Source organism: Lepidochelys kempii, chromosome 1 (assembly GCF_965140265.1).
Source record: "Lepidochelys kempii isolate rLepKem1 chromosome 1, rLepKem1.hap2, whole genome shotgun sequence".
In the NCBI taxonomy this organism is placed as follows: Eukaryota; Metazoa; Chordata; order Testudines; family Cheloniidae; genus Lepidochelys; species Lepidochelys kempii.
The window spans coordinates 346,384,680-346,408,766 of NC_133256.1; the positions used below are offsets into that span (position 1 = coordinate 346,384,680).

The 24,087-nt window shown below is 42.8% G+C and overlaps 1 protein-coding gene across 2 annotated transcripts in view; it reads left to right on the top strand.

Annotated features, from left to right (window-relative positions):
- Nucleotides 1–3,724: 3,724 nt before the first annotated feature.
- UBE2H (ubiquitin conjugating enzyme E2 H) overlaps nucleotides 3,725–24,087 on the top strand; it is a 69,955-nt gene continuing 49,592 nt past the window's right edge. For both annotated transcript variants that reach the window (XR_012156867.1, XM_073328926.1), the window contains exon 1: nucleotides 3,725–4,048. Coding sequence is in view for 1 of the 2 variants with exons in the window: in XM_073328926.1 (XP_073185027.1) it covers nucleotides 3,996–4,048 (53 nt within the window). In the remaining variant the exon portion in view is untranslated. The remainder of the gene's footprint in view (nucleotides 4,049–24,087) is intronic.

A 24,087-nucleotide genomic window follows, 5' to 3' on the forward strand; every position in this document is an offset into this window, starting at 1 on the left:
AGAGATTGTTTTTCCGTAGTCCAGCATCACCAATCTCTTGTGTAGGTCTCACCATTTGGAAGAGTCTTTGTCAGCAAACGAGTAGGGAAAGCATGATTATCAGCATCTCATGGAATGTTACTTGGAATTTCAAAACAACTAGTTTGAAGAAAAGATTGCATTTAGGCAGCATTGCTCTTGTCAATAATTCCAATGTCAGCCACAGTCAAATCTGTAGTAGTCATGAATTGCTCTTGCTACGCAAGATCTACATCTTCCTGTTGCTGTTGAGTTTCTTGGTCATACATAGGATCTTCTGCTGCAACTGTTACTGTTGGCACATCTCCTTCTTGACTAGTGTCCTCATGTTCAGGTATTGGCATTGAAATATTACCTGTGGCAGTTGTGGAGTTTTCATTATCTGTAGCGTTGTTTGTTGGGTAAGGTGTGTTTTCCAGTGGTTTGAGAAATGAAGTTATTGGCTTTGAGCTCTTAGCTGCTGCTTCACTCAATTGTTTTCGCCGTCTCTTGCTTGCACCACTTTCTAATCTCCTCTTCAGAGTGATCTATCTGGTCAATATGTAGCCTATCCACACTTGAAATAGTCTGCTGTAAATAAGTAGCTTATCTACACTTGAAATCTTCTACTGTAAACATGTACACAAATGCTGAAAAGACTTAAAGCAAAGGAATACTAATTAAGAACACAAAATTAAACAGTCAGACAGGTTATTATCCTTATCACTGAATCAAAACTCAAGTACGCAAGGTATAATATAACAGGCTGAGCTGAATACAAAGGGATGACATATATATAGTAAACACAGACATGGATATAGTCGGAGGGATAATGTCCAAAAATTTCAAACTTGTGTTCTCACGAAACTCACTGTACAAGATTGTCCTCACAAATTTTCCCTTGAATCTGGGCCTACAGCCTACAAAAGCCTATGATGATGGCCAAGCTACCAAGCTAGGGCTCAACCAACCAACCAGTCACCTCTCTTAGCTACCATATAAGATAAAAATGAGGAATTCTCACACATAATTCCTTAGTCAACTAGACGTAAAACTATAAAGACACTAAAATGTAACAATTCTCTCTCTTTCAACATGCACTTGATCCAGCACCAGCCACTAGTAGTGGTTTGTTTATAGAATCCGCTGATCTGAGAGGACAGGTTCATCATGGTCTAATCTTGCGCCATCAGAACCGATATATTTTTATTAATATTTATGAACATTTTTAACTCTTTAACATGACAAAATCTATATCAGTTAACAAAAAAAAATTATGTTTTTTACCAAATCAAATCTCTTATTTGCTTAAATCTGCAGCTCAAAGCTGAGAGTGTGTGTCACATTTTGGTCCAATAGGGATGCACAAAAAAACAAGTTGCGAAACTTAACAAATGCCAAAAAATTAACAAGTGTCTAAATTTGAGGCCCACTTTGAGCTTGAGGCCCAGGCCAAATGGCTCTCCTGGCCCCCCTGTGATTGGCCTTGCTGCACACTACAGACACTCATGCTATGTCCACACTTAAAAAGCAACAGCTGCAGTGCTGTAGCATGTCAGTGTAATCACTTACTACAGCGATGGAGGGGTTCTCCCGTCGCTGTTATTAATCCAGGTGGTACCTGGGTCGATGGAAGGTTAGGTCAGGGGGTTTGGTCCTCTTAACTATGTCCCTTGAGGGTGTGGATTTTTCACATCCCTGAGAGATGTAGCTATGCCCATGTAAGATCAGTGTAGATCAGCCCTCAAAGCTTCACAGCGATGACTGGAACAGAGCTCTGATCCACCTGCTCTAAAAGTACCAACCCCCGCCACTTGAGCTTGAGGAGAATCTCACTTAGCGATCTAGGGCCTCTGAGTGCATAGGACCAATTCCATTCAGTAGAAGGTGCCTACACACGCTCTGCAGTCTTCACACAGTGTTTAGATTTCTGTAGTAACTTTTATCCAACAATTTCCACATGCTTTACAAACTTTCATTAACTTAGTCACACAATCCCCTGTTCCAAGAGGCAGGTAAGTATTATTCGCTGTATTTTTCAGGTGGGTAAACTGAGGCACAGTTAAATGATCGGCCCAAAGTCCATCACAGAGGTGGGAGTAGAACTTAGGTGTTCCAGCCCCCATGTCTTAACTACACAGCCTTTCTTTCCACTTTGGCATATTAATCAGAATGTTATTAATTTTGCAGTAGAGTCAATTGGAGAAGCTCATTCATTGGTAACATTCGACTCTGCTCTGTGTCCCTGTTCCTGCTCCGCTAACAGCCTGTATATAAAGGGTTGGACAGGCATAAGAATACATTTCCCAGATCGCAACACTCTAAGGTCACACAAGGTCGAACAGCTGTTCATTCCCATATGCTGCTCAGTTGTACCGGATTATGAGAGATATCACTCATTCCAGCCTCTCGCTCCGATCGGTGTCCCTTGCACATGGACCCTGCATTACTTCTCTGTAAATTATTGACAGTCGGAAAAGCAGAAACCAGAAACTGAGCTGGTGGAAAATGTGATAAACCTCCATGGAACAAGTCACACGTTAATAAATGCTGAAACCCACCTACTGGGGCTGCGAGACTCTTCCCCATGTCAGGATATGTATGGAGTCAATCGTGAATTTCTTGTGTGGTGTGAATACAGTGTGTATTGACAGTCCAATAATACCCCGCTTGCAACAAGATATTGCTATATTTATTATGCCTCACAAAACCTGTGTGAGGAAGGTGTGGGTAAAAGTTGATTTTCACAGAAGACTTAGAGACACACTAAATGTTCACAAACCAGGGGTTCCAAAAATATGGACGGCATCAGGGTGAGGGACGTAAACGAATATGGGAGTAAAGAGAGTTTGGAAAATTGAAGTTTACAAAAATGGGATCTCCCTGCAGTAGCCTCACTTTGCAGATGGGGCATAGAGTGGCTAAGTGACTTGCCCAGCAGCGGAGTCAGTCATGACACTGGGCATAGAAGCCGGGAATCTAACTGCCAGACTATCCCACCCTCCGAATGGAATCCAGGGGGCCATGGCTTGTCTCTCACCAAACCCTAGCGCTACCAGCTAAGCAGAACACAAACAAGGGTGGAAACCATGATTGCACACAGATGAAATCTGGGCCAGCAGCAGGCTGTCATTGTGCAGACACAAGATAACATCTTTTATGGGAGCCACTTGTCAGTGGGTGAAAGAGACAAACTTCCAGAAAACTCCTCTGCAGGTGTCAGAAATAACAAATTTATTAAAGCATAAGCTTTTGTGAACTACAGCTCACTTAGCTCACACTCTAATAAATTGGTTAGTTTCTAAGGTGCCACAAGTCCTCCTGTTCTTTCTGTGGATACAGACTAACACGGCTGCTACTCTGAAAGGTGTCAGAATGTATATGCACCTAGGTACCAGGTTGCTTTGGGAAAACCTGGGTCTCACCCTACAATTTTAGGCAGGGGGGAAACAGGGGCTTTAACACCTGCAAGAAAAGTATTCAGGCTCTATTATAGAGGAGGCATCGAACCCGCAGCTTTAACGTACTTAAAGTGCGTCTAACTCACTGCTCCCCCAGGCTGGGCCACACACTTCTTATGCCTACAGCGCCTTGCTCAAGCACATCCTTCTCCCGGGGGAGGCGGAGACTACAGCTCCCAGCAGTCAGCGGGGGCGGCGCGCTCTACGCGCTTGCGTCACGCGCCGCCCCGCCAATCGGGGCGGGCCTGGGCGGTGAGGTCACTGTGTGTGACGTCAGGGGCCCAGAGAGAGGCTCTCCGGCAGAGGCGAGCGGAGCTGGGCTCGGGGCTGAGGGGAGAGCGAGTCGGAGCTGGGGGAGGCAGGAGCGGCCAGGCCCCGCCAGCCGCCGCCGCAGCAGCAGCCGCCAGCGGGTCGGTGCCCGGCGCCCCCCCCCCGCGGGGAGCCGCCCCTGCCGGGTCTCCCCCCCCGCCCCCCCGCAGCCCGGAGGAGCCGGGGCTCTGACAGCCCGCGAGGAGGAGCCGGGCAGCCGGGGGCACCATGTCCTCCCCCAGCCCGGGCAAGAGGCGGATGGACACCGACGTGGTCAAGCTGTATCCTTCCCGCGCGGGGGGCAGCCCCTGTGGAGGGGAGGGGGAGAGACCCCCATGTCCCTCTGTGGGGGGGTGACTCCCCCCCCGTGTTACCCTGTGCGTGGGGGGGGGGGAAAGAAACCCTCCCCCATTTCATGAGTGTGAGGGGGGAGAAAGAGAAAGAGAGAGAGACCCTCCCCCATCTCATGGGGGGGGGAGAGAGAGAGATCCCCCATCCCCCTGTGTGTGGGGGGAGACCTCACAGGGAGGAGGGGGAGAAAGGCCTCCCCCCTTGGACAGTGGGGGGAGGGGAAAGAGAGAGTCCCCATCCCCCTGGGTGGAGGAGAGAAACCCCTGTGAGGAAAATACTGGGGGCGAGAGACCCTCCTCTTCCCCCCCCCCCCCGCCCCCGCCATGGTGTACAATTGCTGGGGTCAGTCCCTCTGATCTCCCATGGTGAAGGGGAGAGAGAGCACCCCTGTGAAACCAGCTCCCTCTGTGGAGGGAGAGGGTGAAACTTCCCTAGACCAGCCCTGCTTCTGGGGGACCCCCTTGCAAACACCTCCCCAACGCCAGCCATTCGCTCTCTGCTGAGGAGAGGCCTGCTACAAACACAGACCCCTCTCCCCCAGTCCTGGGGACTCCAGATCTCTCTCTCTCCCAGCCTGAGCTTCCCCCCAAACAGCAGATCCCTCAGCCTAAGGCCTGAAGAGACTCAGCCTGGGGGATAGAGGGTACCCCAACCACCTATCCTGGGGGGAAATTAGTACCTTTAAGGAGTGGGGCAGTGGGGCAGGATCCTTCAGTCCAGCCTAGGGCAACTCCTTTTCCTCCCCCTGGGATTGTGACTTCCCCCAGGGTAAGGGAAAGACCCCCCCCCCCGACTCCCCATCAGATATTATGACAGCTGGTGGTCGGCCTTGGAAGGAGTATTTCAAAGGAATATTTCCCCCCCTTTCCAGATGGCACCTTCACCCGTGGCTCCCCTCTTTCTCCCAGCCCCCTTCCCTGGAATGTAGTTCAACAGCTTAGGGTTGTGAGGAGTGGGGCTGAGAGAATGGGGAGGTCTTGTCTAATAGCCACAGCCTAGAAAAAACCTTTTGTGATGTTTATTATTATTTACTCCATGGTTTCAGCCTGCAGTTCCCAAAGCTTCTGGTGCCAGCCTAGGGATTTGTGGCGATTTTATTTTATTTTAATTTTTGGGGGGGGCGGGGGAGCCTAGTTTGCTACAAACCAGAAATAAGGTGCCACGGAGTGGGAAGAAGGGGTTTCAGTGCAATTGAAAAGTCTCTCTCTCTTCCCCTCCTCCCCCCCTTCCCTTCTTGCTAAAGGTTTTGTTTATGTAACACTCCAGTTTAGGGTAGGTTTTTTTCTTTCCTAATGGATCTATTTTTATTTTTCTCAGTATTTTTATTCTCACCCCTCATAGGATGGTGTATCCCTCTCTTTTGCTGTCTGGAGTGTGGGTGGCTTTTGAAATATCATTGGGAATTCGATTATAGAATTATTTTATTAATAGTTTTGTTTACGTGGTGGGGAGAACTGACATAACCAACTGAAATGCTTTCAGGAATATTTACTCCCCCAGGAGAATTTAGGAGTGCGGGATCTGTTTTTTGATTGTGGTAGGAAGGTTGGGGGTTGATAAACAGACCTGATTTAGTTGCTAGAGGCAGAGATAAACAAACTTATTTGGATTTTGTGCTTTAAAAGAAGGGGTGAAATCAACAGCACTAATGTTTATAGCATGAGGACAATTTACCCAAAGAAAATTTGTTAATGTTTTGTGTGCATGTTTTAATACAAAGCTTCTGTTTATTTTTAATGTTGTTTTTAGCAAATAGGAAATGACTACCCTTCATGGTAGAATCTGAGCTATTTTTATTCTGGAGTTTAGAATTACAACATGTCATACCCTCCCAAATGCAAATTTCAATTGATAGTTAATTTCACCAGGGGGAGGGTTGAGAACTCCAGCTGTTTAGTGGAAATAATCCTCATTGTGTATAATTTTTGAAGAGGACTGTGCTGGAGTGGGGATGAGGCCCATTATGACCTGATGCATTTTCTCCCCTACTTTTTTTTTCTGCTTGGTAGCTGACATCTAGAATGACTAAAGCATTTTAGGAGACAAAGCAGTTTTTTGGTATATTTATGGCTTGGTGGTAGATGAAGAGAAGTAAATAGGTTGACATTCCTCCCAATCCAAATTAGTTTCCGATCTCCTGCTCTCTTTTCCTGTGACAAAAGAATCCAGAGGCTTTTTAAAACTGTAGCTCTTATTATTGTTACCCCCGTGTTCTTGGTATTTGAGACAGGGGTAGATCGGTTTGTTTCTTGTGGACAGCAAAGTTAGGAAGTTTTGTATGTCAGATGACTCTCTTCTCTACCTTCCTCCTTCCCCAGTCTTTTTGTTTGTCTGGCTTTCCTTCATATCTCTGGGCCTACACTCTGAATTCATCCTAAACAACTGAGCCACTTCATTTTTCTGTGTAGTCCTCCTATCTGTAAACAGATCTACACATTATCTGAAGTAAGTGTGTGTTTGAGGGGTGCGGGCGGGTTGGGGATTGAAGCTGTTTTCTAGTGGTGAATAAATGAGAGAGAACTGGACTGAAGGAATGTACTTGAATGTGGCTTGAATTTTTTTTGTTTGCTGCCATTTTCATTACAATCTCCCATTTCAGCTTCTCTTTAATGTCTCTAGTATATAATCATGGCATAGATTTACAGCCTGCCAAGAGTTACCTTGTCTAGGAAGGGGCTAGAGAGCAAGTTACAAGTCTGCTGCTTTTTACTGCTCTGACAGGTTTAGGAGAGGAGTGGAGTCCTTCTTTATTATTCCTATTTTCAATCCCAACACGTCCATGTCCTTTTGTAGATGTTTCTTTGTGACCAGGGAACGGGAGAGGTTGGTTGCTCGTGCTCTCTCTCTAAATTGCAAGGGGGAGTGTGTTTTTTAACTGATGTTTAATAATCAACTGGATGATTATGTTCTGACACTGAGTCATTCATTGTTTCTCTTCTGATCCCTTCTCTAAATACTGGAAAGAGCCTAGAAGCAGGGATTTGCATTGCATTTTGACTCTGTTGGATTGATTGTCTCCTTCCCCACACCCCTCTCTTGATTTTCCTCACTGCCTAAATACCAGGCCCAGTGGAGTAGTTCTATTACATGCAGTGCCGTGCACAAAAGATCAGATGCTTCCTGTGCCCCACTGTGGAATGACTTTCAAGGAAGTTTTATATCCAGAATATAGGGAATTACTCAGATTACCTGCGATCTGATACTGGTGACTGTAAAAATAAATAAAAATATTATGATCAGGCTAGGCATGTGCGTAAGTTTCCTCCTCTTTTCCATCCCCATGCTTCCCCTGGTAAGATGTGTGTGGGGGGGGAGCTCGTGCAGCTCAGTATGTCCTTGAGGCTTGTGGGACTTGCTCCCTTCCCTGTTGCATGGCAGTTGCAATCCCCTCTCGCCCTGGATGAGCCAGTGCCCCCTGTGAAATGACGAGCTGCTTGTTTTGGAAAAGTGTTTGCAGGCAAAAGGCCTCAGGAAGAGCTTGCAACTCAGCCGATTGGTTGCTCTGTTACTACCCGGAAACTGAGGCCTGGGCGGAGCAACACGAACAGCTGATAGAGTGTGTGACAAGAGTGTGTTTATATGCTGGAGAGTGGGGGCTGGGGAAAGAGAAGGAGGCCCAATGAAAGCCTTTGAAAACAAGCTCAGGGCAATCTTTGGAGGAATGGGTTTTTTTGGTGTGTGTGGAAAATTTCTTATAGGCAAATGAGTACAATGGGTATTGGGTATCCCTGAAATGTTAATGTGTGTGATTCTTGGAGCCCTGCAATTACATCTCTTGGAGGTGATTCTGGTAGGATTTACAATAGTATTGAGGTTGGGAGTTTATTCTGCACCAGAATAGCAGTGTGCTTATGAATGCAGTTTATTTGCAGACTCTGAACTCAATTTTACTTTATTTCCCTTTTATATAGAGAGTCTTATGACTTGATTACACTGCCTAAACTTTTAAGTATCCGAGCTGAAGTTACAAAAGAATGTCTCACACTGTGCATGAAAAGAATTATAAATACAGCCACATTTAGTTGGCTGAATCTCCATTTTTTTTCAGCCATTGGGACACAAATGGCTGCTGTTGCAGCAAAAATTTTAAAGTGCTGAAACTTTTTGAAGAACAGATATATTACACCAGTTGACAGAGGGATGACTTTGTTAGAATTAGGTCATTTTAAAACTATTCCAAATTATCTGAGGCTAAAAATGAAAAATGCTAAGATGTTTCTCCATTTACTTGTGTATTGATGGATGATTTGTAATTGCAAAAGACAGTAGTATTGGGTTATATCAGTTGTGTTAGATTAGCTGAATCAGAGGACAGAAAACATCTTATGTTCAGGATAAATTTCATTTTAAGCTAAAACTTCCACAAGGTAGAATGTAAATCCTGAAAATGTCATGGGAAAGTTTTTATACCTTTTGGTCTCCATTTTAATTGACTCTGAAGGGGTGGGAAAAGTCAGGATACTTTTTCAAACAGATGAAGACTTGGAAACAAAATGCTTAGAATGCTTGGGAGTATGTGGGGGTTTTTTGGCATTAGTAGCTTAGGCTGTGATAGCAAACAAGATATTGTTACTAACCTCAGTTGAACAGTGACCAGTATGCCTCATATTCACTGTCTGAGTGCGTGTTCTCCTACCTGCCATTTTAAGAACTTAACCCCATGTATCATTTTGCTAAAACATAAAAGCAACTTTCAGTTAAAATTCTCACAGCCTCAATGGCAACCTTCAAGAGTATCATCTTGTTCGCTTCAGAGCTGAATTTACCTCTACTAGCTGATGAATTCCCCCCCCACCCACTCTTTCTGTAAGTACCATTGTTGCCTTGTCAGTCTGATTGCGGAGTTCAGTGAAGTTAGACTTGCAGTACAAACCTGAAAGGGTGCTGCACCTGCTTAATAATATAGTTTTATGTTAATAACCATGAATTTGGTTAAAACATTAGATTGTAAAGCTAGAGCAGACATTTTAATCTGACCCGGTTTAAAACAAAGACTTTGTGGATTTTTCGGCATTTGAGTTAACAACTTGTGCGTACCATACTACTTGGTTTCAGAGCAATGATTTTAGTGAACTGTATGCCATTGCAGTCTTTTTGGAGATTACATTTATGGTTCTCAGAAGCAATTCTTCGTAAAACTAAACTGGAATTAGATTGCTGAGAATTGAGTAAAGTATGCTTTACTAAACACTTACTGATTAAAGGTTTCAGAGTAGCAGCCGTGTTAGTCTGTATCAGTAAAAAGAAAAGGAGTTCTTGTGGCACCTTAGAGACTAACCAATTTATTTGAGCATAAGCTTTCGTGAGCTGCAGCTCACTTCATCGGATACATGCATGAAAGCTTATGCTCAGATAAATTTGTTAGTCTCTAAGGTGCCACAAGTCCTCCTTTTTTCTTTTTACTGATTAAGCAAATCTTGGAAGCTGTTACTACCAAGTAAAATATGCATGTATGCTTTTTAGAAAAGCTAAGTGGCTTGCTTTGTAAAATTGTCTCTTTATTCTTATTCCTCATATTGCCGTGTTTAGAAAGGCCTACTTGTAGCACCAGTTATAATGCTTTTGTGTAATGTGAGGGCATTCTGATGTAAATTGGTAAAGATTCAAAGTCAGTTGCGGATGATTTTGTAGTATAGTTACTAACCCTTAAAAGGGAAGCTCTTGCTATGGTGAGAACCCCAAAATGTGTTAAAAACAATTTCTTGGCAGAAAGCAAATAACCTTCTTACATCTGTCATGGCTGTGAATCATTCACACACTAGTAAAATTTCAACATGTAAGAGTAGCCATAAGATGCCCCCTGTTGAATATTTGCCGTTTCCTCTCTGGGTTCTTTGGGTTATGTTTCCATTTGCCTCTGAAACCTTAGATGTAATGTCCTAAGTAAAAGAATGGACTGCAAAACACTGTTTCCTGTTATCGGCGCTACAGTAGCATAAAAAAAAAAGCTGTGCTCCCTAAAAATCTTCTGAAAGGGCGTACTCGTAAAACTCACGCCTTGACTCTTCTGTGTTCCTGCACTGTTGCTATTGAAGTGCCCAGCAGAATGGTGTTGGAGTGGTGTAGTTAATGCTCTTGCTATAGAGTGCTGTTGGTACATTACCTTGCCAAACTTAGTCTAAATCGGTTAGTAGTAACCTGGGTTTCTGCTCGACAACACAGTATGAGGCCTTGTGATTCATTTCCATCCAATAGAGGGCAAAAGTCAGTTCATTATAGTAGGTGTAGATCAGCATACAACTTCAGCTTTGTAAAAGCTGTAGGATAACATCCTCAAGCATTACAATTTTGGGGTTTTTTAAAGCAATTTAAAGGAGCAGGAGTAGGCAACTGCAGACAGTTAAGAGGTGAGAAGCAAAGCAGGAAGGGAACACCTGAGCACTGCAGTGGTATAGAATGATCATTCACTGTTGCTACATAACTTGTCATTCTTAGCACCTGTTGCTGTTTTGTGCACTTTTAAAACAATGTAATTGACTGCCATATAGACAACAGATTACTATTAAAAGTAGAAAAGTGCCCACAATTAAAGGGGCAGGGGACAGTATGGAACTTCCTACGAGCCAAACAGCTATCCTGAATTATGCCAATATAACCATTATTAAGGTGTAAGTTTGAAGATGGTAAGAGACATTTCCGAGTACTCAGTCATTTTTTCCTTTCCTGGAGTACTGCCCATGCTCTTGGCAAGAAAGATGAAAGGTAACTGCTGAATAACACGTTTTTGAATGTCAAATGCAGCTATATATGTGGGTGTATATGCAGGTATTTAGCAATTCATTATTTGCCTTCTCTTATTGTGTGTGGTCAACTCCCCTGCTTTCATCACATTTTTCAGTGGCCTCTGTCCATATATTTCTGGAATAGCCCACATACACAGAGGATTGCCGTTTGCTTCTCCCCACCAAATAGTGCAGGCATGACAAAAGAATCTTACAATCTTAGTGTCTCTAGTTCTAATAGGTCATCCAGTGTGTCTGTATGCCAGCAACCTATTGATACCTACAGAATACTTGAAATTTAATTGCAGAAAACACTAGAAAATGCCCCAAGTGATGGCTCTTCCTTAACATCACTTGGATGACTATTCTATAGTTTAATAGATCTTGCTGTCAGAAAGTGTCTCTATTTTTGACTGACATTTTCAGTTCTTTAATTTAATCCAGTTTCTCCTTGTTCTACCCTCTTATAGCACCCAAAATTCCTCTGTCCTTGATGCTGACACACTTCAAATACTACTAGAATGTAATTTTCCCCGCCCCCAGGTTATTCATCACTAAGCCTAACTGTCCATAGAGATTCCCCACAAATCAATCTCTGTAGCATTCTGATCACTTTTATTTATATACCTAAGTGTTATATTCTTCAGCTTCTTTCTCCCTCCAATTTAGCAATATTTTTCTGGTAATGAGGTACCTGGAACTGAAGAGGGGATTGCATGCAGTATCTGGAAGGAGAGATCTGTGATTGCATGGCCTTCAGGCCCTGTGTTCTCATTCGTATTTGCAGCTGAGACTGATGCCAGCTTCAAAACTAGTGTGGTTTTAACTGATGCTGCATTCCTGGCACTATTTCTCATGGTGATCTTGACATTCTAATGACCTTAAATCACTTGCCTTATTTTCCATAGCAATATGAATGCCTGGAATAACGAGTTGACTTAGTCTCCAAAAAGAGGCCAGGTTAATCATGCCCTTCGCACACTGCTGTTTTTGGTTTGGGATGCCGTATCTCACCCGTTGTTGAATGGAAGCATCTTTGTCAGCAGTATCATTATAATTGCCATGTTGACTGACAGATCTACTATAACTATAGATTACAGGGCACGTTTTATACACAACGTGAAAGGTATGTAGTGAAATACAGAAAGTAACATCTCTGACTTCACTTTCTATTTAGTCACTTTGAAGGGACTTCTAGTGTAACTGTTTAAATTATATTCTTTATTCTTTAATGATGAGTGCTGCTCTACCATTCCAGAAATGGCTGCATTTCAGTGGCATGTGCTCTCTCTAATTAAAGTGCAGTGAGATCCTTTAGAATAAGAGGAAGAGTATGGGTGTAAGAATAACTTCCATTATAGTATTAATACAAATTGTTAGTTACTATATTGGTCATTCTAAAACGTTCTGTAATACCTATGAAAATTTGAGTCTGCAAATTTGGGCTCTTTCTGTGACGTCAGCAACTAAATTTTGGTATCAAATTTTGCTAAGACCTTGTTAGTAAAATTAAGTAAAATTCATTGATAGTAACTGCTTTTTAGAGGTTTTCCATCCTCTGGGAAAGTCTGAGGTGTGAGGCTCTAGTTTAGTTATTAGTCTAGAAGCTACCAAGCCAGCCTCTGCAAGTATTTCAAGGCCCTGTCTATGTTGGTGCTAGATCCGTGAGCTCTATTTTGTTTAAGCACTTTCCTTGCTAATGACAATTCATTGCAAAAGTTACTTAACATTATTCCTAAATTCCAGTGTGTTTTATATGTGGCCTTGAACATTCATGATACGTGTTGAGGGTGAGACCTGGAATGTAAGTTACACGTTTGCAAACCATTGCTGCTTTCTTGAATGCAAGATAACGTTGGTATAACACCTGGTTGTTTCTAGTCAATTATTTGTGGAGCTCTGATGGGCTGGTTATATTAGAGAGAACGTATACATAATAATGAGTGGTGTTGGGGAGCAGATGGGACACTGCTATTCATCCCTTCTCATAATACAATAAGGGAACAGTCAAATGGAAATACGTTAAATTTAAAACTAAAAAAACCACAACTTTTTCACACAACACACCTGTAGAACTTGCTGCCACAAGATACCATTGAGGCTAAGAATTTAGCAAGGTTTAAAATAGGATTGGGCGTTTATATGAGTAACAAGAATATCCAGAGTTGTTATAGAAAAGGTGGAAAAAACCCAAAGGGTATGTCTACACAACCCAGGTCAGCAAGCCTCCTATACCGGGTTGGCAGATTTGGGCTAGCAGGGCACATGCTGTGTAGACAGCACTTTGAAGTTGCTGTTCAGGCTCTGAAGCACACTCTGCTCCCTAGGCTTCAGAGACTGAGCTCCAGCCTGAACTGCAAGTTCAGAGCGCTGTCTACAGAGCTATTTTTAGAGCACTAGCATGTGCCCTGCTAGCTCACTTCTGTCAACCCAGGCTGGTAGTCTCATTACCACAGGCTGTGGGCTAAATTCCCGCTAAGGGCGGCTGCCTATTAAGTGCTGCGGCAGGGAGAGATGCCTCTCCCCAAGCACTGAACCTGCCACAGCGCCCTCCCCAGCCCTGGACCTGCTGGGGGACAGGCGCCCCTCCCTCTGGCTCAGCCCCGGATCTTCTGCACCCGCGGCTGGGGGACAGGCGCCCCTCCCTTTGGCTCAGCCCCAGACCTTCCCCGCCCGTGGCTGGGGGACAGGCACCCCTTGCCCTGGTCCTGACCCAGGCCCGGACCTGTCGTGGCTGGGGGAGAGGTGCCTCTCCCCCCACCCCCACCCAGGTGCTGCTGCAGGGACAGAGAGCTGGGGGGGAGTCCTCTCTCTCCACTGTAGCCTCACTGAGCCCCATTGCACCCAAATGCCTCAGCCCCCTCCCACATTCCAAATCCCTCAGCCCCACCCCACCACATGAATTTTATGTGCACCAATATGGAGGTCATGTGTCACACACCACCGCCATATTGGTGCACATAACAAAATTCAATCTGCACATGAGTGGGAAAAACTAGAGGGAACGCTAGCTGTGGGATATACCTTAAGCGTTCTGGAAGGGAGAACCATCCCTATTCAGGGCATGAGCTGACTTCTAATGGGGGGTAGGAGGAAAGCTTTCCAGGGGCATATTTTCTCATACCTGCCTACTGACAGGTTTCTTGCACTTTCCTCTGAAACAGCTGGTACTCCCCAGTGTTTGAGGACAGGATATTTCATCCACTGGAGCCGATCTGATCCAGTATGGTAGCTCCTATGATGGTTCTTGGCTGCTCCAGTCCAGAATAGGATACTAGAAGAGAATTCTAGACTTTTCTGTATAAAAGAGCAGCTAAAAGTTGCAAAGTATCTGAAATATTAATTCTGGATGTTCTTGATTTACCTTCTGTGCAGTGGATTAATACAGGCAAAATTGAAATGATTTATAAAATATTAACATAACCACTTTGGCGTCTTAGCAGACTAGGTGTTGCTTCATCTGTCCTCACAGTGGCAGAATCATATGCCCTAAAACAGTTAAGGGAAAAGCCTGGAAACATGGGAGAATGTTGTCAGCAAATCCACTGGTTTGCAGTGGAATAACTATGGATAATGAACCTAGATCAACTGCAATGTATTGTCTGCAGAGACTTGACTGAGCTTTAGAACATTTCTGATCTTAAACAAGGCTCTCTGCAGAGCTGAGAAGTTCTATTTTTAAACTGTGCAGTGAATAAAGACTGAAACTATGAGGCTCTAGTTTAGTTATTAGTCTAAAAGCTACAAGGCCTGCTTTTGCAAGGGTTTCAAGGCTCTGTCTACACTCTTCTGAATCTATTATCTCGCTTCTGTTCAAGTATGTTCCTTGCTAATGGGGTTTCCTTGCTCAGTGATGCTGAGCCACAAATGGCTTGAGTAACTTTGACTTCTACTGTGTGAACAACTTAAATTGAAAGGTTTCTTTAAAAAATAAGGTGTTTTTTTTGTTTAAAATGTGCTATTTTGTTGTCTGGATTCAAAAATGGAGACAAGCCTTTGGGGTCTGCAATAGTGGGACCCTGTTGGTGTTGGCTACTCTTTTAAATAGTCTCTAGTCCTCTTTGCTGTAGAGAGCATAACATAAGCAGATTGCTGATATCTTTTATAAATTTCATTCATTATTTACAGTCACCTAGAACTAGCTAGCTTTGGAGCTCATAGCTGTTGGTTCCTGGTTTTGATGGGGAGCTTGCCAGTTCTTGGCTGCTTGGGTTTCTTGTGACAGCACTAAGACCACTCTAGCTCCCTCCTAACAGGCTGCTGCAACTGAGGTGGCTCCTTTGAGCCTCCCACTCTGGCCTCCCTCAATGGGGTAGGGGCAGTTCCATGTAGGAGCTGGTTCAGCTAATAGCATCTTACGTGGCAGAAGTGTGGACCTATCTCTCCATCCTTCGAAGCCACAGTGCTTGGATACCATTGTGACGGGCACAGTGTAAGAACCTAGATGGATAGTAATAGCACCCCTTTGGGAGCAGGGAAGGAGAAAGGAGGCAAGATCGGGAGGATCTCAAGATGGGGCATAGCAAGGACCACTGATAGTGTGACAGGAGAGGGTGAAAGGTGGGAAGTGTAAGAATGGGACAGAAGAGCAAAGGGGAAGAAAAACATGAGTGAGCAAGGAAGCGAATGATGGAGAACAGAGACAACCACAAGCAAATGGGATTCTAGGTTTTCAAAGAGAACAAGAAGACAGAAATAGGGATGGTAGGGAGGGGGTGTGATGGGGTGCCCATCCCACACAAGGCCTGGCGGAGTTAAAGTGGCTAGGCAGGCCAACTAACTGCCCAAGCTGCACATGAAGGAGATGGGAAGCCGGCCACTAATTAGAAATGGGCCCAGCTGGGCACAAACAGGAGGGGCCTGTATAAAGCCCAGGAACTGTGGGCAGCAAAAGACTGCAAGGAAGTTGTCTACAGTCACTCCCTGGAGGAGGGAGCTTGGGCTGGCAAACCCAGAAAGAGGGGGAAGCTAGATAAGTAGGAAGAAATGCAGGGAAACAGCACCAAGGGGTAGGGCTGTACAGACCCTGGCTGCTTGTGGTCCCTGGGCTGTTGGGCGGAAGGCTGAGGTTGGTAAGTTTGAGGCACCCACTGAATCTTGAGTAACCAGCATTAATTAACTGTTGCAAGGCTAATTTAAAACTGCCCAGAATGTCCTAGGTGCTTCCCGCTTGTTTGGGAAACACTTCTGGGATGTTTGTATGGAATCACAAGTATTGGCAACTATGCCTGGGACAACTTGTGCTTCTGTATCTGAGGAGGCTGGCGGTGGCCCAAATGTTCCCCTCCCCCTTTTTAAATTAAGTGTGGGGGGACTAAGGTCAAATGAAACCGGTTAAGTTTGAGACACAAGGGCAGAGAAGAGAAATAATGTTGCTGACATTCCCTAAATCTTTAAAGCTGGCCCTACCAAAAACCAACATGTGCTGCTGGGTATTGGTTACATATAGCAGTAATGCAAGTATTAAATCTTACAATAACTTGGCAGCTTCCACGCTGTGCTACTGCCCTGGGAGAGTGATACATCCATATCAGTGGTACCTAGAATAGTCTTGCATGGATTTTGCTACTATTCTTAGTCAATTTGCATAAAGTTATTTTGTGTTTGGCTTACAGTAGTTGCACATTTGAAAAGGAAGGACAATGTACTGCAGGTGAGCTCTTACCAAGGTCTGAGTGGAATATTCATCCTTCATAATCCCTTAAATCAAATGCCAGTATTGTAAATTAGATAAAGGAAGAATAAAAACTCCAAAAAATTAATTTCTCTGCACCTCGGAAAATGTCAAATCCACACTGATGTGACTCAGCATAGAGTTGTATTGACTTAGTCCTGAACTCTGTTTAAAACGTATCACACTTGTCTTTTAGGCTATCGTTTTCAACATGCCAATGTTTCACCTCTGAAATAAGGGATGCTGTGAAAACAAAAGGAAACTAGAAATGGTGTGGCATTAATAAATTTAACATACCTGACGACATAGACAACTTAAGTTAGTCCTTCTGATTTCAATAACTACCACAGTTAGTTACAGAAAGCCCACGTGTGACAGCGGTGAGATGAACTTGTATCCAAAATGAAGAACGTGGCATTCAGATTTGGTGGTCTCTTCAGTTGAAAAGTTAGGACAGGGGAGATCAGATCCTTGTAACTTAGCACCAGTGTCTAAGTACTTTCCTTGTGCTCCTTGAAAGAAAAGGTATTTGAGGAGGGAGGAGTACTAGCTCAGTCTCTGTTGTAGTTGCGACTGTCTCAAACAAGTAAAGTCGGTCTTTCATCACTGCTCAAGATAGAAGTTTCAAAGCAGTGGCCAAAATAATATAAGGTAGTGTCTTCTGGAAACCAAACTGGTAGTCTAGTAAGTGTTTTTCTGTAGAAGTGCTGTCTTTTTACGAAGAATAATTCATTTAAAACTAAACTTTTGACAGTGGTACCATTCTTGGGTTGCTTCATTCACAAAGCAGGCACATGGCTCAAAATAAGAATCAGATGCTTAAATTTCTTATTACTAATTTTTTGTTGAACAGAATTGAGTTCAATTTTTTAATCACTAAAGGGATGTCAGATTTCTTATTGACAGGTTTCAGAGTAGCAGCCGTGTTAGTCTGTATTTGCAAAAAGAAAAGGGAGTAGTTGTGGTACCTTAGAGACTAACCAATGTATTTGAGCATAAGCTTTCGTGAGCTACAGCTCACTTCATCAGATGCATTCCAATGAAGTGAGCTGTAGCTCACGAAAGCTTATGCTCAAATTTTAGTCTCTAGGGTGCCACAAGTACTAGATTTCTATTAAATCTGACTTTATATATAATGTTAAATTCATGTTTATGGCTTAGTTTTGCCAGCCATTATGATTTTATTATGGTTGCCACAATATTTCGTGGTTTGTTTTCTTAAAGCCGCAGCTCTTGGAGTCATGTGAGTCTGTGAGAATCTCAGCTTTCATTTAAAAATAACTTTGGAGGGCCTGACTTGTGATTCTGTATTGCCTGGAGTCGGCAATATTGATATCTTCATACCTAAATCTTCTGATTATGAGTTTAAACATTGCTGTGTTTGGTGGGGTAAGCAGCGAGAGACTTAATGGTAAATATTTAAGCCCTGCTATACATAGAGTAAGTGCAGTGCTCTGGGCATAAATTGAGAGCAGCAGCACTGGTAATAGCTGGAAAAATGACCACAAACTAGGGTTGTGGTTAAATGTGAGACTGAAATGTGAGGGTGTATTTCTTAAAGTAGTCACTTAAACTAGAAGCCCTATTTACATTACTAATTTGTTGATATTTAATTTTTTCTCAACAGGGACATTGAGAATTTTTGTTTTTATTGACAAGATGTAAAATTGCAATGATTAGTTATAGGAGCGGATATCAATGTTAGTGGTCCTCGCATTCAAAAAAGAGGAACCATCTGTCCCCATTTAAAAATCTTCATCAAATAAATGCACACATCTCCTTTCGAGGAAATAAGAAGATACTTTAACTAAATTTAAGCATTTTATGTTCAGTCTCCTAGATTTCAAGGCTAGAAGGAACAATTAAGTAATCTAGTTTGACCATCTTTCTCATTTAGCTCATGCTACTTTTTAGAGTGTAAAAGTTTTGAGGAGACAAGTATTGGTGGCCTAACTCATGTCAACATTGAAAACAGACCATTATAGATTATAACAATAACCCATAAATGAGTCAATTTGTATTTAACATCTGGGCTACTTTCTCAGATTTGTCCAGATAAGGTTTCGTAGAAAACAGATGAAGACTTGAAGCCAAATCCTCAGCTGTTGAAAATCAGCACAGTTCCTTTGACTTCATTGGAGCTACACTGATTTATATTGCCTGAAAATCTGCCCCTTAAACTGCATTGTCAGTTCTTCAAATGTCAGTTGATCTGCATGGGCGGGAAAGAGTATTTTTGTCAGTTTACCCTAACACTTTGGAGGAAATCAAAGAGGAAAATTCACAGTTAAGCAAGACATATTGGATCTTATTAATATTCACTCATGGCACTAAATAGACAGCAGCCACCACACTTCTTTAGGCTACATTGTGGAGATGCCATGGAAGACCAGACAATTTGAGACTGGGCTCTTCAGATGACTTCACAAGTAACATAATTGAATACAAAATTTATCAGTGTTCCTCTCGAAAATCTCGAATGTGGGGGGGGAGGTGGGCGGAGTGGTGTCTTTCTAGAAACTCAATTGAGGCCTTACTCCTGTCACCTTTTCCTGTCAGTTGGGGTTACTCACTTGAGTAATGGTCATTTGAGGACAGTCTGGTTGGGTCAGACCTTTAAGCTGTCCTTATTTGCCTCTCTACATTGTTACTCCCCAACAGTTAAAGATACAGGCAGTAACTCTCCATAAGCTGCTTAAACAAGACCTAAGCCTTCACCGGAAGGTTGAAATTTCCTTTCACAAGTCTAAATTTCCTATATGTGCAAGGATTCTTCCCAGTATATTTAGGGAATAGTCAGGGTTCTCAGGCTTTTGTTCTTGTATTCATAAACATTTTGTCAAAATAAACATATTCTAAGTGTTTTAACAGCAGTTGTGGTTCCAAATTCTCCTATGTAACTCTACAGGCTTCCCAAGACATTGACTTCTCAGCTGTTACTAGTAGAGGTGCAGTTCATTAGTTCTGCAAAGAAGACACTTAGAAAATGGACAATCTTGCATCCTCTACAGTTCAGCATAAAGTTTGTGATCTGTAGAAGCCTCAGCATAGTCACCAGTAGATAATGTGTTCTGTTTCAAAATGCTGTTATACCAAGCACCTGCAGCCATGGTAGTAATTGTTGGGAGTCTGTTGTGGCCAGGCAGTTGCACGTAAAATGGTCACCAGTCCAGGGCTTTGATGCCGGCATATTAAAGGTTTTTCTTCTTGCTGCTTGGAACTTCTTATAGAGATTATCTCCTCCAAGGAGGAAGGTAACCAGGTGGTGTGGTGCCAGAGCATAGTCTGACCCAGGCAGTACAGTAACAGGCCTGCATATTTTGGCCATTATGGTTTTGTAGCTTTTAGCCAGCTTCCCACCTATACACGCACTTAATCTGGTGTTCACATAAGGTGCCATGGAGAATAAAGTCATCTGTATCATAATTTCCATCCTATACCTAGCCTGTGGATAAAGAAGTTTGCTTTGCTGACTCAGAGGGGTGCTATCTAGGCATGCGCTGGTAACCAGAATCCATGCTCTCTCCAGTTCTTGCTGCCTTCTGAGACTATTGACAGGTTCACCAACTGGTGTGGTAAATATGGAATGTAGACTCTTGCCACTAAAAACTGAATGAGATCCATCAATTTCTTCCATGTAATCCACAGAATTATCAGTTAGTAGAGAGCTCACTATCGATATGGGCTAAAGTCAAATAGACAAGCTACAAGTGTGATGCTCCATATCCCAGTCCCTCAGGCCCGCAGTCCCACATTTCTAATTTATTTGCCAGGGCTGGTCTAATATTTGCATATGTAAGACAGCAGTTTGCATATGCATTGGACTCCCTAAGATGTATGAGTTTGCAAGTTCTTCTTGATTTCCACAAGTATGTTGCATATTAATATACCCTAGACAGTTTGTAAAAGAACTAAAATAACATTTTGTACAAAATGGGAGGGGGCTGAATGGTTCAGTGAATTAGTAATAGAATATGACCTTTTCCACCTCTAATTACTGGCTTGAATCCAGCCCAGGTTAGTAGTGACTGAAAGGAGCCTGGTGTCTTATGAAATGAGTTGGTCTGTCCAGTTTCTAAATCACAGGATACTTGTTGGCAATCTCTGCAGAGGCCAAAAAGGGAACTCTTTGCACTCTAGAGGTGGCCCTCTATGTTAGTGTTGAAGTCTGCTGGTTATTTGTGGAAACATTTCTTTTTCACTTCAGGGAAATTGGGGAAAACCATTATTTTCTCATTAATATGTGAAATAATTTTAAGGGAGAAAAGCATTTCTTGCTCCCTGCTTTCTAATTCTTTCTTTCTTTTTCCTCACCTAATTGCCATCCTGATGGCTTTAATGGAGAGATGTGTAGGTAGGGAAATTTAATGAAAAATTTCAGTAAATGCAAATGTGCTTCTGGATCAAGTGGCATGGAATGTTTGATCAACTCTATTCCTTAACTATTTTATGATTAGGAAATTGAAACAACTTAGAATGGGAGGTGCAGTGGCTTAATAGCTACTTCCTGTTTAAACTTAGTTGAATATTGGAGGGATTCTGTTTATTTGCAGCAGCACAACGGTTAAGTTTCTGTACTTAAAATGAAGGCAACTGTGCTGTAGAACAGTGGTTCTCAAACTTCATTGTACTGTGATCCTTCTTCTGACAACAAAAATTACTACATAACTCAAGGAGGGGGGACCGAAGCCAGAACCCCCCTCAGCCCTGGGTGGCAGTGGGGACCAAGGCTGAAGCCCAAGGGCTTATGCCCTGGCAGAGGGCATGTAGCTTTAGCCCTCCTTCCCCTTGGGCTTCAGCCCCGGGCAGTGGGGCTTGGGCTTTGGCCTCTGCCCTAGGCCCCAGCAAGTCTAACACCAGCCTTGGTGTTATGACCCATTTTGGGGTCCCGACCCACAGTTTGAGAACCCCTTCTGTCGAAGATTTAAGTTCACTCTAATTAGATTTCAGAGCTATTACAATTGTGTGATTTGTCCCTGGTCTAGTATTGATGCAAAGAAAAAATGTCAAGGAATACTCTTTCTGTTGTTTGTCAACTAATTGTAATTAAGCCGTATTTCTTTCTCTCATCCTCCAAAAGAGTTAATGGAGTACAAAGCTCAAACAGAGTAGCTGGGGGTCCAAGCAATGAAATTCCTTTACATTGTCATTACAGTTGATAGTGCAGATTAAATTACCTTGATGTATGCAAAATTTAGTTACAAAGAGAAGTTATTAAACTGAGGCTGTTCTTTTGATGTGTAGAACAGAAATGTAGAGTATTGTTGCCCTTCGGGAAACCTTAGGGTGAAGGTTTCTTTCTCTCTGGCTATTGGAAATGTGTGGACATACATTTAAATTGTTAATTTATAAAAATGCCTAGAACTCTATCTTCAGACAATTATATGCATCTCGCAAGGGAGTGGAAGAGAGGAGAAGGAGGAAAAGTAAATCCTGATCTGATATACCAGGAACAAGGTCTGGTAGCTGAAGCATAGGATTGGGAGTCAAGAAGGCCTGACTTCTGTCCTGCTTCTGCACAGATTTATGTGACTTTGGGCAAGTCACTTAAATCCTTTGTCCCAGTTTCCCCACCTTTGAAATGTGGACAGTGATACTTCCTGCTTAATAGAGTTGAAGCTTAATTAATCAATATTTGTAAGGCACTTTAGGATCCTTAGTTGGAAGGTATCATTATTATTCCAATAACTTGTCCAGCTACAGTGAACTCCTGAAACTTTCTCCATGGCAGTCTCGAGACAGTCATCAATTTCTCCCCCCTCAGTTCATTCACAAGGCCCAGTGTGATGTCTTTCAGATGGAACAGCAGCAAACAACCAAATGAGGTTATGGGATTCCCTTTCAGAACTCTCTGTACTGCTTCACTAATGGTTGAGGATCATATTGAATGATGTGATATACTACATATCTATTGCTTTCCTCATCCACTGCCCACGTGGCAGCTTGCTCCCTCCAGCATTGCCAAGTTTAGTTTTTAAACGGAGCCTCTGCCTTGCTGTGAGATACATAGTCAGGTCTCAAACTTAGTATCATTTGTGCAGGCTTAGTGTCAAGGCTAAAGGGAAAGCTGCAGTGTTTGTGCCATACACCGAACATCTTGCTAACTTTGTTCTGGATGCAGCTGTTTAATTATTGGCTTGTGATGATCTACTCTGCAAGTAAAATGCCATTGTATGAATTAGAGGTTGAATACTCTCAATACTGCTTTCATTCTGGTGCTAGGACACACTACACGCTGAAAAGCATTGGACAATGCTGTGAGCGTTGTTTAGATTTGACTAGGCACTGTTAATGATTTGTGAAATTTCTGCACTGGCATATTAACTTGTAAAAACAAAGTCCAAAATACTTTTTAGCTTTCTTCTTTGGCAACATTATTTTAATCTCTGAAGGTTGTCCTTCTGTTGCAGTAGTGAGCTAATGTAGGGACCATTGTTACTGAAGGAATCCCACTTCTAGACTTTGAGACTGAGTCAGCATTTGTTTAAAATCACTACCTCTTAAACACTGCAGTGGACCTTTTGTCATAATGAAAACTTTTTTAGGAAAAGCCTTGTAGTGTTCAATCCCTGTGGATTTGTTTTATTTTTCCAAAAGGCTGGTTAGGTGTTTTTTAAATACTTGCCTTTAGTAGGTATCCTGATATTTAACTCTTTGCTACTAAATCTGTCAACATGGATTGGATAAAAGATGAATAGCTAATGGAAAAAATAGTCAGAGCACCAGACTGAGTTACTAAAATCTCATGGGAGAATAAACAAGTGAACTCTTTTCTTGCAGGTGGTTTGACTATTAGCTGAAAACATGGCATAGCTTTCTTGGGCACATATTTAGCTCAGTGGATAGGAAATGTGTCACTACCATGTGTGTGACCCTGAAAACTTGCATCTATTAGTGTTTGCTCAGGAGTATATGTAAAACAGAAGCCATTCTGACTTTTGGCCTAAGTTTTCAAACCAGATGTTGGTGTAACAAACCAGAAATCTGAATGAGAGAAGCATCCTTATAAATTAAACCCTTAAATACTGATGGTTGAGTTGATTGAGAAAATGAGGCAAGGGCAAAAGCTCTCATCTTGTGAATCTTGTCTGTCTGCAGCTAGCAGCAGCTGAGACTTCCCATCTCGAAAGCTATTTAAGAATGTCTATTGGAAAGGTATTGAATATGTTGCAGTGGTGGGTGTAGTTACTGTGTAGAATGATAACAGGCAAGAGCACTTTGTAATAAGTGTCTGCATTTGCTTGGTTTTAAAAACTGAATGCCTGTCTGCAAAGGGTACCAAGCAAATTTATGTATACTTTTTTTAAGGCAAAATACAGTGGGATTATAAAATCATATACCATATATACTCCATCATAAGCTGGTTTGTTTATAAGTCGACCCCCCCAAGATGGCTAAGTAAAAATGATGTATGACCCTTTCGTAAGCCAACCCGATATTTCAGAGATTGGCAAACTTCGGCTCCTGGCCTGTCAGGGTAAGCCGCTGGCGGGTCGGGACGTTTTGTTTACCTGGAGCATCTGCAGTGGCCCTTCCTGCAGCTCCCGTTGGCTGGGAACGGCAAACCGTGGCC